At 41.8% G+C, this 16,504-nt stretch overlaps 1 protein-coding gene across 1 annotated transcript; it reads left to right on the top strand.

Moving 5' to 3' along the window:
* The first annotated feature begins 1,022 nt into the window (after positions 1-1,022).
* On the top strand, positions 1,023-16,380 carry scaf11 (SR-related CTD-associated factor 11). The gene is given in 16 exon segments (XM_046859032.1): positions 1,023-1,255; positions 3,890-3,952; positions 4,804-4,955; positions 5,800-5,877; positions 6,019-6,089; positions 6,192-6,258; positions 6,353-6,355; positions 6,358-6,381; positions 6,745-6,845; positions 9,262-9,387; positions 9,471-9,556; positions 9,691-11,841; positions 13,733-14,049; positions 14,143-14,298; positions 14,387-14,506; positions 15,800-16,380. Coding segments are annotated over 15 exon segments (3,585 nt in total). The 5' UTR covers positions 1,023-1,255; positions 3,890-3,930; the 3' UTR covers positions 15,911-16,380.
* The last annotated feature ends 124 nt before the right edge of the window (positions 16,381-16,504 follow it).

Below are 16,504 nucleotides of genomic sequence, written 5' to 3'. Positions count from 1 at the left end.
TGTGATGGTCGTTCATGAACGATTTGCTCATTTCGAACGAGTCTTTAATGCGACTCAGAAGAACGAGTCGTCTCAAAAAGCGATTTGTAAAAATTTTTTTACTGGAAGTGCATGAGCAAAGCATTGCAAAATCTCACTAGGTTATGTTCAGGAAACAGAATTGAATAATTCACCTCTCAACTCTTCTAGCAGTTATATATATATTTATAATTTATTGGAACTATAGTTCAAGTTGGTGTGTGTAGACGTGACGGGGGATCTGCTTGTTAGAAATTTTACATTTTATTTAATTTCTGATCAAAGAAACAAAATGAATCAAATGACAAAACAAACATGATTCAAAGAACCGATTCACTAAAATGATCCGATTTTCCTATTACTAACAGAAATGATTATAGATGAAATTATTGATGAAATTATTTTTGGATGATGTAAATAAATGATAAAAGTGCATTATTATATAGTGAGAGTTCTTTCAGTTAAGCAAAATTAAAGGATGCAAACGAAATACATAAATAGAAGCAAAAGTTTCAAAAAATTGAACTTATTTTTACTTTAGAGAGGACTCCAAGGTTCGAGTGTGTGTGTGTGTGTGTGTGTGTGTGTGTGTTTGCGCTTGCGCAATCATCGTAAACGGCTCCCCAACTCGTAATTCCTACTCGGAACTTCGGAGTTGTTTTTAAATCTTGAATCCGACTCTTCATATTGGCGGATTTACCGTGACGTCACTGCAAGATGGCGGCGCTCGTTTTGGGAGATAAAAAACTCGAATTGATATTCATTCAAAAATACCCGACTTCACTGTTGTCGTTAAGACGATATTATAAACTGGACGGATTGTGAAATGTGAGTCATAATTATGTACATAATTCTGTTGTTTATTGTTTGATTGTTTTATGGGATAAACAAATAAATAAAGGATTATTACGGAAGCACTTGAACGCACCACGCTTCCCTAGTCACGGGCGCGAACGCGGCGTTACTTCGCGCGCTCTTGAATGCAGCATATCTTTTTCCGGGGTGTGAGATGACGCACGCATCCCGTCCGCCACCATTTCCCCTTCTTTCCGCGTGCAGCAGCGCCACCGCGCGGCCAGGAGAGGAGACACCTACAAGAACCCTGAGCCGCTCTACATGTGGCCGCCGTTCGTGCACTTCGTACGCGTTCGGGCCGGACGCACAGCTCGGTGTCGGAGTCTCCGCGCGCAGGTTGGAGCGGAGTTCACCCGCGGCTAAAGCCGGAGCTTCGGCTGAGGTAAAAAATAAAATAAATTAATTAAATAAATTAAAAACGGCGCTCGTTGTATCGCTGCGGTGAGCAGCGCTGTTTGCTAACGCGCGTGCTAAACACGGAGTGAGTGAGTGTGTGCGTGTGAGAGAAAGATAGAGATGAAAGAATGAAAGAAAGAAAGTCAGTCTGAAAGTTCGCGCGCTGTAGCCGAAACCTCTCTGTGACGATCGTTAGCTTCCAGGCTAATCTCACCGACAAGTTTACAGCGGACACAACTCAGTGTGGCTAAGCTAGGCTAACACATACACACACGGTCACCCGACTTCCGGTAACACCAGGATATAATCAAGATTCGAGTGTATGTGTATGTGAGAAAGTGAACCGGTGTCGACTAACTCACAGGATTTGGGCCTACGTTTACGATTGGAGGTGAAAGGTCACGTTGGTGGCGTGCAAAACCGAAGAGACGCGTGTCGTGTTTGTGTCTTACAAGCAGCTGGTCACGTGATCAACACGCCAGAGTGTGTGTAAGAATGTGTTTGTATGTATGTGTATATACAGTATATGTGTGTATGAGAGCATGTGTATGTGAGTGATGTGTGTGAGTTTTGTTACACACACACACACACACACACACACACACACAGAGACAGATATAAACCTAAACATTTCTAGATCTCCACTCCACCTTCCAGATTTCTTAATGTAAATACATACAGACAAACACGTCATCACGTGCATCTCTAGCTGTCTGCCAAATTCACGTCATGCCACGACACGTCTGCCTTCTTTTGGTCACACGTGCTCACGTGATGAGAATTCGCAGGGCAGAGTTGAATACCAGACCTGAACTACGGGAATTTCGGATTTCCTGGGTTTCCGGCGTCTGCGTTCACACGTGGAAGGATTTAATTTTCTCATGTCTCCAGTCAGCGTTCCCACACCTGACCCTGTCGCTCACGTCGCCATCTCCCGATCAAAAGGAACGCCAGTGCTGAGCCTCTCTGTGTGTGTGTGAGCGCAGCATCAGAAATGGACCAGGGTTCTTCCTGAAACTCAGATTTTCTTCTTAACGCAGTATAAAACGCTTCCTGGATGCCCACGAATGAAAGGAGTCATGTGATGCTAACTCTGTTCCGATCTGAGCCCCAGAACGAACCTCTGTTTCTGCACCCGCTTTCTGAGAGAGACGTGGGACAATTACGATGCAAGGATCACGTGACCTCTCTTTTCCTTACGACTGCTTCAGCCTACTGTAACAGGACACCGTTCCCATGAAGGTTCTTGTAAAATCCAAATGTATACCAGAACCCACGGTTTTTCAGCAAAACATCAGCCCCTCACAGGCCACCTTTTTCCTTTGCTCTGTGGTCTGTGATCTTCAGGTGGTGTACAGGAGCCAGCATGGTCTCTTTGAGTGCAGAGCTCTGCAGCTTCATATGCGGCAATCACTGATGATGTACTAAATTCTTTCTGCAAGAACCAGCGTTTACTTTCGAGATCACCGAGTTGTTCTCGCTTGGATCATGTTTGTCAATAGAACACTGATAGTTGAAAAATATTTTTCATTCTGTTCAGTTTTCCAAAATATAAAAATAAGAATTTGTAAAAAAAAAAAAATATTTTCATTATAAACCAAAAGGCGAAATTTGAAAACAGCAGTTTCGTCTAAAAACGCTTTGCGGCCACACTTTCGTTTTTGGTCGATTCCCAAAAATTGCTCATTCCCACCAAAACGTCTGAAAACGCTCAGATCCCTGTACTGTGCATGAGCATAACGTGAGGCACTTCGACCCACGTCATTTGCGCCAGGTGTTATTTACTTTCTGACTTTGTGTCCGCTTCAGAGAGTGTTTTTCCCCAAAAGCTCAATTTTCATTGACTGAAAGTGTTGTCTCGCTGTGGACTGAAGGCCAAAATGGAGAGAAAAAATCTGCTGCAATCGATTATTCTTCAAATCGAGTATTCTAACGATTATTCGAAAAAGTTGCAGCGTTTGTCATCCATATGTGATTTTTTCCCCCCCAAACTGTTTCACAAAGTTGGACTCGCACAATTGTATCGGGCGTCTTTGGACAAAGGAGCATGCAATTTGTCCCTTTACTTGACCTAGAAGACCCACAAAGATCTGCTTTTCATGGGTTGGAGTGGAAGATCTCCTTCTGAAGAGCTCCAAACTCTATTGAATACCTTTGGAAAAAATGTGAATGCTGACTGCACCCCAAAACTTCTCACCTCACCTACATCACTACCTACTAACACCCTTGTGGCTGATTGGGCACAAATCTCCGAAAACAACCAACTAGTGGAACATCATCTCAGAAGAGTGGAGCAGCAAATGGAGGCCAAATGTGGGATGGGATCTTCAAAAAAGAAGCACATACCAATCTTGTGTTTGGGTGTCCACAAACATTTGTCAGTATAGTGTATATTTGCTTCCTCAGGCAATGCCTACATGAATCCGGATGAATTCATAAACGCTCCGGGTTCACACTTTCGTTTTATTGGTCCACACGTTCTTGTACTGCCGTGACGACGACTTTGGGAGCAAAACTTGCGTTTTATTTGTATTGGAATGCTCTGTGCATATCTGATAATACAGCCTGACTGCTTAATACAGCTCTTTTCACGTCTGTCATTGATTTGTTGTTCTTACAGACTTATCTGAGATTGGTAGTGGTGGACACACAGATCCAAAGATGCCTACAGGTTCCAGAAATGGTGAGTGTGTTGCATCTGTGTGTGTTAATGTAATTTATTTATTTTGTAATGGTTTGGACTCCTGATAGCGTTTCTGGGATAACAGTCACCAGACTTGCCATGACCCTGAAGACAACAAAATGGTAACGATAAGTAAAGGAACATTATTAAAAAAAAATATTAAGATAGTAAAATGAGAAGAATACTCATGGACGATCACAAAATGAGCTGTTTATGAGGTCTGGTCTGAAAAAGTCGATGAATTTGTGCTCAAAGTGCAGACATTCAGCTGAGGGTATTCCTCCTGTTGTAGGTGGAATCAGAATGTTTTCAGACTAGTTTTGTAACATGCCCACAGAGGGCAGCACAAGGCTGCACACAGGCACAGGGAGCACCGAACTTGGTCAGTGTGCTAAGACGTTGCTCTGTGTACATCACAATCTCACTTCCGCACCCACCCTACTCGCCTGATGTGGCTCAGGTTGACTTTGCCCTCTTCCCGAAGATGAAGCTCAAGGGTCAGCCGTTTTGACACCATTGCGGAAATCCAGCGCGAATCACGGAAGGTGCTTGACACGCTTAGAAAAAAAGACTTCCAGGACGCGATAATGTGTAAACGAAGATAAATACTTTCTTGTAAGCAAACCTGTTTTAAAACCATCTCTTAGTTGTCAAGTCAAAGAAATGTTCAGCAATAGCGGGGTCGATCGCATGACCTAAATACAATCAAGCTATATTCACTTTCTGAAGACAGAATGCAACAAGTACAAGCAGGAAGTGGAAACCTGATAAAATTTTTTGAGAGAAAGAGAGGTCAGGACTATAAGTGTGTGTGTGTGTGTGTGTGTGTGTGTGTGTGTGTGTGTGTGTGTGTGTAGGTGCGCAGAGTGTAGAGGATGCATCTGAGGATGAGGAAAACCAGCTCTGCCCGATCTGCCTGAACCCCCTTAGGCCTCTAGAGCGCGCTGTTCCTGACACCTGCAACCACGGCTACTGCCTTAGCTGCATCCTGCGATGGGCTCAGGTCTGCTGCTCACCATCACACACACTCTCTCACACACACACACACACACACACACACACACAAATAGCAAGGAATTCATGGCTTTATTACACGTTAGCATGTAGATCACCGACCCCACAGCACTGATTTCACGTCAGTAAATGTACTGCTCACACAGCGTTAGAGTTGTGTAAAACCCTACGATCCATTTTAGCTCAAACCCAACAGCATTCTCTGATCTCAAGCTTCAGCAGAAGAGATTAGACGTGAGGGGGGAAATATGACCTTTTGTACAAAGGTCCCCTGATTTTTTTTTTTTTTGTTTTGTTTTGTTTGGTCTTTATTTATTTTTTTAATTTTTTAGCTCAAGGTCAGCCCTATATGGCATTTATTACAAAGCATAACCATAATGATTAAAGAGGAAAATGCACCAGTTAAAAGTTAAATGTTAAATGTGTGTTTAAACTTCAGTATCAGAAAAACGATTACAGTCCAAATCCTTATCAGCTTTTCTGTTCGTCCCCAACACCCCCCCCTTTATTGATTCGTGAACTCGGATGTTGTAAACAAGTGAAACAGGACGAAGACAAGGATAACAAATTGCATCAAAACGATACTTTTGCTGAAAACTTTTGAAAGGATATTTTAGTGACCCACGCCCCTTTTTTAGCCATAGCGCAAAACCCTTTGTAGTCAAAAGTATTGGGACACCAGTGCTCTGAGATTTTCCAAATTAAACCCCAGACTAAAGTTCTTGATGTTCATCTTTATGTGATTCTTGTAATTGTTTGTTGGTTTGTATTGATCGTTACAGTGTTAATTACACATCACTGAATGCACCTGTTGTGTGTTTTCTATGATTTAGCTGCTGCAGATCTGTCCGGTGGATCGCAGACCATTCAGCTCAATCTGTACACAGGATCCTGTTTTGGGATACATCGAGGTTGAGATATTTTTCCTTCTTCTTTTTTTAGGTTTTTTTTTTCTTTCGCTCATGCTATCCATCTTTTATCAAACTCAGGATTTAAAATATTTTTCTTTTAACTGCTTTTCATGACCTAATGGATGTTTACTGTGTCTACAGATTCCTGTAAAATCATCCACCAATTGTGTATGCAACTCTAAAGATGAGGAAAAGCTTGAAAGCTGTTCACTGTAGGTGGTTTTTTTTGTTTTGTTTTTTGTTGGTTTTCCCCTCCATTCATTGTGACTGGGTAATGAGTGTACTGTTTACTGACTAATGGTGTTGATTTGTAGGGAGGGGAAAAACAAAAAGCGTGGAAAGGGGAGAAAAGAGCCTGTGCTGAACGGACATGTCAGATATGTATGTAAACAACATTCCCAATAATTTCAATACATAAAAAAACCCCCCAAAAAAAAAAACTTACCTGTCACCTTTGCATGTTTGTTCTCAACAGGTGATGTCACTTCCCCTGCACTAAAAAAGGTATTAAACACACTGTGCCAAAAGTTTTGAACTAAATAGCCCCGATTGGAGATAATTCATAATCTGCCTTTTTTGTTGTTGGTGTTTTAATTTTTAACTTATAGTTTTAAATGTCAATAGACTTTCAGTACTTTTGAAAAGAAATCTGATGAATCTGAATGTATAATGTTTACATCTGGGGGAAAAAATCTATTCTTACAAATTAATTTGCCTCAATTAAATTTTTGTAATCGAATTACTCGAGATTCAGCCACAGTTACACTGTACATAACATCACAGCCCCCGATTTTGTTTTTTTATCCACATTATTTTAGATTTTTTAATTATTATTATTAATCAGTGTGTTTTTAAATCCCTGAACAGGTTAAAGGCGAGACGTGCCGTTCACAGCTTCTTACTCAGCACAGTGAGCCTGGACCTCCAGCCCAGCAGGGGGAGACACTCGGCTTACTCACCCAAGTCACGTAAATATTTCCCAGGCAGTGTAGGGGTGGGGGCAGAGGGAATGTTTTAAAATAGACCAGGGATATGCAACTTTCATACCAGGCTGCCAGATTAACACATTTTACATAATTTCTCTATTTACTCTTCATTGAGGGAACTCAATGTACAATTAATGCAGTGAGTTTCTCAACTATAAACAGTTCTCAAACATTTACTCACACTTATGTTGTTCCAAACCTGTAAACTAAGCACATACAGGTTTGGAACAATATATGGGTGAAAAAATGTGACAATTTAAATTTTTGGGTGAACTGTCCCTTTAAAAAAAAAATTAAATAGTAATAAAATACTGAATATAAGAACAATTCATTGCACAAACTTCCCCAAATTAAGATGAGACACCTTTATTCGTCCCACAATGGGAAAATTTCTGTGTTACATCAGCAAAGAAAAAATAAATGCAAATATATAAAAGAATTGACATACTATAGTATACAGTATATACACACAACACAATGTGTAAATACAAATTAAAAAAAGAGACACACTAGTAATTAGTTACGCTAACAGACATATTGCACACAGGCAACATTGCACGGTTTTTAAAATTTGTTATTCCACGTGTTGTTTAATACATAATAAATGCATACATTTATTGATTTAAGACATTTGCCAAATACCCTGGTGATCAATTGATTCAGTGTCAAGAGCCCCCTTAAACTGGTTTCACATCTAGTTTGGAAAATGTTGTTTTACCGGTTAATATTTCTTTTATTTTTTACTAAATTTGGTAAACATTTTAACAGCACGCATATCCTACTATGTTTTAATTTCTATGGTGACCGGCAGAAACTAGTGCCCCCTCCTGGTTGTAGAATTGCATCTTAATATGAGAGCAATCTTTTTATTTTTCAGCGATCAGCCTGACATCGTCCTAAATACGGCCCGCGGGTTTAGCTATATAGACACTTGTATTGATTGAACTTTGCTCTGACCATCAACACTTAGATTTATGGTCTGATTATACAGTATCTCACAAAAGTGAGTACACCCCTCACATTTCAGCAACTATTTTATTAGATCTTCTCAATAAGAGACAAAGGGACATATATTTTAGTAGTTATTGTGCAACTTGTATAGAAGTACAGATTTACTGTCCTCTGAAAATAACTGAACATGCAGCTATTATTGTATAAATACCTGCCAACAAAAGTGAGTACATTGTTGTACATTGTGTGACCATAAAACGTCCTGTTCAGCATGTTCATGTTATGTCTGCTTGACAGGACCATAGAAATTGTGAATCTTTATATTAGGGCAGTTACAATTTGGTGCTTTAAGTACAATTCTCTCATACTGACCACTGGATGTTCAACATGACACCTCATGGCAAAGAAACTCTGAGGATTTGAGAATTAGAATTCTTGCTTTCCACAAAGATGCTGAGGCTATGAGAAGATCGGTAACACCCTGAAACTGAGTTACAGGCCATGGTCATACAGAGGTTTTACAAGACTGGTTCCACTGGTCCATCAAAAAAGTTCTCGTGCTGTGCTTCAGGATCAGAAGCTGCTTCAAAAAAACAGACACACGAGCGCTGCAGCATTGCTTTAGAGGTTGCAAAAACTGAAGGTCCTCTTGTCAATGCTCAGATCATCAGCCGTATGTCTCCAGACCTAAACCCTATTAAGCACCTGTGGAGCATCCTCAAGCGGAAGGTGGAGAAGCGCCATGTTTCTAACATCCAGCAGCTCTGTGATGTCATTATGGAGAAGTGAAAGAGGATCCCAGCAGCAACCTGTGCAGCTCTGGTGAATTCCATGCCCAGGAGGATGAAGGCAGTGCTGGATATATAAATGGTGCTCACACAAAATATTGACACTCTGAACACAGTTTTGACATGTTCATTTAGGGTGTCATTTGTGTTAGCAGTTATTTAGACAACAATGGCTGTATTTTGAGTTCTTTTTAGAGGACAGTAAATCTTTACTGCTATACAAGCTGTACATGTGAGGGGTGTACTCACTTTTGTGAGATACTGTATTATCAGACCACTGAACCATCGCAGAAAATTGTTTGTAATCAGTTGCTTCCCAGCAGGAATGTGGCAAAAGCATGGTTCTGAATGAGCGTGTGTCTGGAGTACTTTTACTTTGTGTCTGTAACTATAGACGGTCTGATGTAGAGGACTATGGAGCAATTTTAGTTTTCATGGATCAGTACGTACACTTTTGATAAAGGAAATATTTCCTTTAATACGATTAAAAAAATAATTCTTCCCATGGCCTTTGATTTCGGCTTCTGGAAATTTCTGATGGATGATGTTCAAAAATATAAGCATTTATGACTAATGAATTGTTTTAATTGTCTGTTGATTATATGTACTGACTTTTATAAAGTTGTTTGCATAAAACTGAACCTCCGGTTTCTGTGCAGTACAAACGCATCTGTGATTCCTGAGGACGAGATGATGATCGAGGAATGGACAGTGTGCCTGAGAGATACATCAGAACACCATTGGCTGGCTGTTCCTGTACCACCTCCCTTCACATGTATCCCGAGGTGTGTTTCATACTCTCTCACTCTCTCTACACACATTGTAATTGTTTGTTTGATGGCCACTGACTGGTTCTTTTTTCTGTCAGCATGCTGTCCAGGCATTGCCCTCGGGCTCTTTTCCAGCAGCCCATAATACGCTCATCTCCATGTTTACCAGGATCTGGTTTCCGTGGTAAGTACCATGGATTTGGTTGTTATGCAACACTGAGTCTTCAATCAGCGCATTGCAGTAGAAGTAGAATGTATTGTATGCTGAATCTGGTTTTTCTTTGTTCGACGTTCAGCAAAATTCTTTGTGTTTCTCAGTTCTTTATGGAAAGGTTTGTGCAGTCACGTGTCCCAAAGGCGGAGGGAGAAACGGTAAACGAGGATCCGGATCGAAGAGCTCAGTCAAACCAGCTGAGAATCATACAACACGCTCAGCTCGAAAACGCAAAACTGGGAATGAGGATACTTTATCCGGAGAGTCTTCCCAGTCTGACTCTGGCTCCTCTTCTCCTGCTGGTAGTGCTTCAAACGACATGCCAGCTTCTACAAGTAAGCAAAAACTTGCTGGCAAACAGAAACCGACCACAAAGAGGAAAGGAGGCAGAAAGAAAGCAGCAACTCGACAAGCAGCGGTCCAAAATGAGGAACATAGCGAGGAGGATGAGCAGACGAGTCAAGAGGAACCTGACGCCGATGAGGAGGAGCTAAAGAGGGAGGAGACGCCCGAGGAGACAGAAGAAGGCCAGAGTTCCTGTCAGGAGGATGAAGATGAATGTTCGGATTCTGTTGATCAGGATGAAGAGGAACAAGAAAGGAACATTGAGTGTTGTTCAGCGGAGACTGATAATGTTTCGCCTCTCGCCTTAAAACAGTATAACGAAGAAGAAGAGAATGCAGACGAGGCAACGGATAATCAGACATCATCTCAGGAGGATCATTCTACACAGGACACAACCGAGAGTGAACCAGAAGCATCCCTCGAAAATGATTACCACCAGTCCTTTGCTGAGCAGGCGATGCAAGACGAAGCTAGCAACACTCCTGACTCCTTACTGAGCAATGATCATTTGACTACTGGGCCTGAGAGCTCTTCAGAGGTAACTGAGCATAATCCAGAATCTGAAGCTAAAGAAGAGCTGGTTGAGGATAAAAATGTAAGCAGTGAAGCATGTCCGCTTCCTGTGTCTGACAGCATCTCCACTCCCGAAACAGCTGGAGACTGTTTACAAAATGAAGACACATCGGCAACTACAGATACAAATCAAGAGCCGTCTCTCGATATTATTAGTCAGCAGGACAACACTGAGTCTGTACCCATGGACTGTGACTCCCCTGCTTCAGAGAACACGTCCCTCGCTGCCGAGATGGTCTTGGAGATCAACAGTGCTGTTGCCGAACCCCAGATCTTATCTGCTGACCGAGAGCAGAAGATTGAGGTACAAGATAAAATCGAGCCCTCCAAAGACCAGGCGTCTTCAGACAAACGAGAAGGTCGGCAACGCAAGTCTCGGTTCCACTCGCCCACGACCACCTGGTCCCCTAAAACCGAATCCAGGAGCGAAGGGTCGCGGAGGTCGCGATCCAGGGACCGTAGTCGAAATGCCAGTTCACCACGCAGGAGTCGAGGCCGCGAGCACGAAGAGGAACGAGGCGGCTTTAGACGGAACCGCAGCAGAGACAGACGGAGCCGGAGGCGCTCTCGAAGTCGGTCCAGGTCTCGCTCCAGATCACGATCCAGATCACGCTCGAGATCCAGAAACAGGCCAAGTCAGAGAGGTGGGTCTTCCGAACGCAGCGATCAAAGGGCACAGTCGCCATGGAAAAGAGATTCTCGGGGAGGAGATAGCTGGAGGTCTGGGCGTTCCTTTCACAACTCTAACAGGAGAAGCAATCCAGATAGATCGTTTCCAGCGAGGGAGTTCAACTCTTCGGGGAATGGCAGCCACTATCCTCTGGAGGTGTCACCAGAGAGAAGTCAGGCTGAAGACCCACAATGGGTAAAGGACAGGTTGTGGGCCAGTACCGACAGCAGGGAACGAGATCAGCCTCCCGAGGAGAAACCTGGTGATGCACCCACAGACTATTGGTCTCGAGGGGGCTGGAGCTCTGATCAAGGACGCAATGCAGGTAGGGGTCGGGGTCGGTCCTACGGACAGTCTGGCGAGTCGGCAGATAGCTGGCGGCAGCAGCGCAGCTCTTTCTCAGGAACAAACAACAACACAGGGAGTGACTCCTACAGTCAGTTCAACGAGAACAGACCAGGAGGAAAGAGAAAAGATCTCGATACCTGTGATGCACTACTAGACCGTTCAGGATGGTCTGCTGCCTCGAGCTGGGCAGTGCGCAGAACCCTACCTGCTGATGTACAGAACTACTACTCACGAAGAGAAAGAGGACCTGGATCTGGTGGCAGCATCTGGAATAAACAGGAGGATGAGCAGCCTGCAGCTGGAATCTCCAAACAACCTGGTATGTACTACTTCATAGATTTTTGAGCACATGCACCATTTAGACCAGTAGTCCCCAAACTTTTTTCTGTGAGGGGGACACAATTTTTCCTTTCTTTAATGGGGGCGCGTCAGTCTGTCATGGGCAGGTACCAGCATTATTTTAAAGATTTTATGATTGTAAATGTATTTATTTTGCCTCCTAATGCTCAATTTGTTTTTGTTATGCTCAAATGAGCGATACTTTTTTAAGAGATATCGCAGATTAAAAGAGTATTATTACTATCAATTTTATATATATATATATATATATATATATGTATATATAATGTATTTTATTCATTGCTATTGAAATCAAAACATTTACTTATGCATTTGGTTGGTTTGTAAATTTAACAAATAATTAGGCTACATTAATAACTAGAGGTTGACCAATGGTGGATTTTTACCAATGGCTAGGTTGGATCGTACTTGCCGATAACCGATTAATCTATCAATGTTGGGGTTTTTTTTTTATACAGATTCTGGATAAAAAAACACAACACTCCATATAAAAAAAGTACTATACTTTTAATATAAAAAAAATACTGAATCATAAAAATATGCAAAATTAATAAATAATAAATATAATATTGCACACTCTGTGCAGCACGCAGTCTCTCGTGTGAAGACAAATAACACGTGGCTTCAGCGATTTGCCTCTAGAGGTCGCTCTTGTAATGACGGCAGCCCGGAAAAACTATTTAATATTTGCGGATAGTTCCAGCGATTAACTCAGTGTGTCGACCTGTTAAAGGGACATTCTAGTTTAAAAGCCAACCTTTATTATCAAATACAGATATGATATGAGTAAAACGTCTAATATTTGAAATTACATTTTTAAAATGTGTCTCTGGCATTGTTCAGAGGGCTGTTCTTTTGTTAAAGTAATTCATAGGTCTCTGGTACAGTTCCAGAGATTTGCGGAATTAGTTCCTTAAGACAAATTGTTTGACTGCAGGACCATCGGCACCGCAGCAGTTACACTGACCTTGATATTCGTGTTGCTAATGGCTTCTTTATTAGATACACTATGCCTTGTTAGTAAAGTTTAATAGGACTTGAGAATGAAGGCCTAATGGATAATTCATCAGTTGTCAGTTTTATGATCACAGGACTGATATTGGCTGGAGAGATTTTAAGAGAAGGTCTGTTTTACAACACAGCATTGCCATTGAGGTTTTTATTTTTTCACTGTCGAAGTAATATCTTTGTTTTACAATTTATTGACAAAAAGATCTGACCAGCTTTTGTCAAAATGATGAGGACACCTAACCAGAACTACCATATTTACTTGTTGAACATTCAATTCAGTGCATTTTTAACTATGTACATTGTCTCAAAGCAGCTTTACAGAGATAAAGCGGTTAAAAAATTGTATACGTTTGTTCCTTATAGTCTTAAGATTATCCTTAATAAGCGAGCCAGTGGCATGAGGAAGAAACTTGAGAGGAACCAGACTCAAAAGTGAACTCATCCTTAACACTGAATGTCCATTCATTAGTTCCATTGTTGTTAAGGTGTGCAGTGATTAGATGATTAAATGCAACCTGTGGTCCTGAGCAATTGTAGCAGACATTATCCACCAGTTGACATTAACCACAGTGAAAATTCTCAGCAGCGTCATGGATTCCCAGGCTACTGGTGCTCCACAGAGTGGCCTCATTTCTTTCTATATTTATTTTTAATTTTCCTTTTATAATAAACTCCATTCTTCCACTCGAATCTGTACAATTGTGTGTTTTGAGGAAGACCTTTATATGGTTATGATAGTCAGAGGTTCACATACTTTAGGGCATATAATGTGTGTAATTATTATTTTAGTAGGTTTTGACAGCAATGCTAAATTCTTTCACATGTGTATTTTATTACAGATCTCCCCCAGAGTGAGCCAAACACGCATATACCTAATGAAGCAGTACCTGCCCCTCCCAGCATACTTCCCCCTCCGATTAACATGCTTGGAGTGCTGCGCTACCCCGTGGCTCCTATGGCACCTCGAGGTGCCTCTGTGACTGTCCAGCCAGCCCCATTTGCCATTCCCACCCAGATCCCTGTTCATCTCCATCCGCCTGGACCCCCTCTTCAGATGCACGCTATGGCTGTACAGGGTCTTCCCCCGCCTCCTCCACCTCCTCCACCTGTCCAGCAGGGCGGCCACACTGTCCTGCCCACCGACCCTCTCCCTCAGGTTAGGCATCCACATTGCTCTGTGATTCACGATAGAAATTGTGATTTTTTTGTATTGAAATGCGGCACACGTCTGTTTACTGTTTTCGAGCAGGTGATTACAAGCATGCAAGGAAAAGGTGTAGCGAAGGCGTCGGCAAACAAGGCTGCATCGTCACAGGTCCATCTTCCCAACACCGCCCAGCCTTCCTCCACCACACAGCCCTCCTCTCACAGCAAAGCCCATGCAGACAGCTCCAAGAAGGAGAAGGTGAGAGAAGGGTGCCCCATTGCTGATGCTGGAATTACTAATGCAATCAAATAACTAAAATTGTAAAAAAATATATTTTTATTTTCAGAAATTACAGATTCAGGAAAAAGCTGTCACTGAGGTGAAAGCAGCCATCAAGCCATATTACCAAAAGAAGGATATCACCAAGGAGGAGTACAAGGAGATTGTACGCAAAGCTGTAGAAAAGGTGAGGAAGCTGCTTTTGTGTTATTATTCATACATTTTAATGTCCAAATATGAAGGACAAGCAGTTTAGTGTGAATTAATAGCATTTAGGACTCAACCTTATCCAGAACGACTCCTCTCCATTTATACTACTGAGCATTCAAGGGTTAAGGGCCCCTGCTCAAAGGGCCCAGCATGGGCAGCGCTGAGATTTCAACTCGAATAAATCAGATTTTATTTCACAAAAACATTCATACAGAGTACATGTAGTGAAATACATCTTACGACTGTCCATTCAAGCTCTGTGTGTGTATGTGTATATATATATATATATATATATATATATATATATATATATATATATATATATATATATATATATATATATATATATATATATATATATATAGAGCTTGAATTGATTGATGTTGAGATTCTTCTTCTCTTGAAACTGCACTTTCCACTTAGTAAGAGTTAGAATTTAAGTGTTGATTCAGATGTATGGTATTCTATATAAAGTCATTTTATATATTTCATGGTCAACCAGGAAGTGGGAAATGAAAAATGGAGAGGGTTGAAGAGAGCGTGCACTGTTCAGTTTTAGAAACGCTCCGGATTTATTAAATGGCACGTGGATCTCTACGATATTTTAGTAGGATTTAGATCTGGGCTCTGACTGCGACGTTCCAAAACCTTTCTGAAAACGCTCCTGTTAGTGACTATCGATTTGCAGAAGCACTCGGTTTTAGGTCTCCGAGTCACGGACTGCTCCAAATACACATTAATCCCACCAGAGCCCTGTAGTTTGATGATGCTTCCAGCACCATGCTTGATGTAGTCCAGGGATGTGGAGACCGATTGCTTGACAGATGTTCCTTCAATGCTCCTGATGTCCTGTTTTCGGGCATATTCCTGGCCCTGCGTTTTGTTGATGTCCTTCGTGTCTTCCAGGCTGATCTAATGCTCGTGAAACACTTTTATACCATTCTCCTGGTTGCAGTTGAAGGAAACTATGAAAGTGCGTTTTGAGCGAAACAGTTGATCTTTTCTTTAAGTTTGTGTGGTTTGATTCCTGGCCATCGCACAGTTGAAGGAAGTGGTATCTCAGTGGTTAATGCTCTGGGTTATTGATAAGAAGGTTCAAGTCCTGGTATCACCAATTTGCCTTTCGAGCATCTCTGGGGTGTGCGAAGATACAATTTCACTGTACCTATACCATAAATGAAATTTTTTTCCTAAATTTTTCTAAACCCAGGTTTGAATGTGATTGGTTCAGTCTGAGGCCAGTCTTGCTGACCGTGTTCCTCTTCTGCAGGTCTGCCACAGCAAGAGCGGAGAAGTCGACGCCAGCAAAGTGGCCAACCTCGTGAAGGCGTACGTGGACAAGTACAAACACGTCCGCAAGAACAAATCCGACAAGAACTGAGGGAGACGCCGCCCTGCCGCACAAGTGCAATTCCTACCACGGCAGCCCGTCTAGACTCCAGCCGGCCGCCACGTCCGGAGATCCTCTTCATATCGGTGAAACAGTAACAGAGATTTTTCTATAGATTGCGTTATTTTTGTTTCATTTCGATTTCCTAAGAGTGCAAACTTCCCTTTAATTGCTTTAATCTCTGTTGTTCTGGCGGGGCTGCTTCAAACGTTCACCGAGGGGGTGAAGATCGATCGACACACACTCGTCACACACTTGTCCAGTCTGTGGCGATGCTGTGCTGTAGAAGTGATTAATCACATGAAAAAAGAGTGGTACTCCCTTGATCTTGCTTATCCTCCCTCCGTCCCATTGCTCTATCTTTTTTTGTCAAGGACTTTAATGATGTTATAACATTTAAATTTACTTTTTTTCTACTCAACATTATCTTAATCTTCAATAAATGTCCATTGACAATGTGATTTTTTTTTTTTCCTATGAATTAGTGCAGCTGGAGATCTGGAGATATTTCTATGTGAATCTTGGACATTAGGTGCAGGGAGCCTGTGCACAGATTTTCAATTAAAGTATGAACAGAGCTGTTTT

The sequence above is a fragment of the Silurus meridionalis genome, chromosome 10 (genome assembly GCF_014805685.1).
Source record: "Silurus meridionalis isolate SWU-2019-XX chromosome 10, ASM1480568v1, whole genome shotgun sequence".
Lineage (NCBI taxonomy): Eukaryota > Metazoa > Chordata > Actinopteri > Siluriformes > Siluridae > Silurus > Silurus meridionalis.
This window is presented reverse-complemented; position numbering and strand designations above follow the sequence as displayed.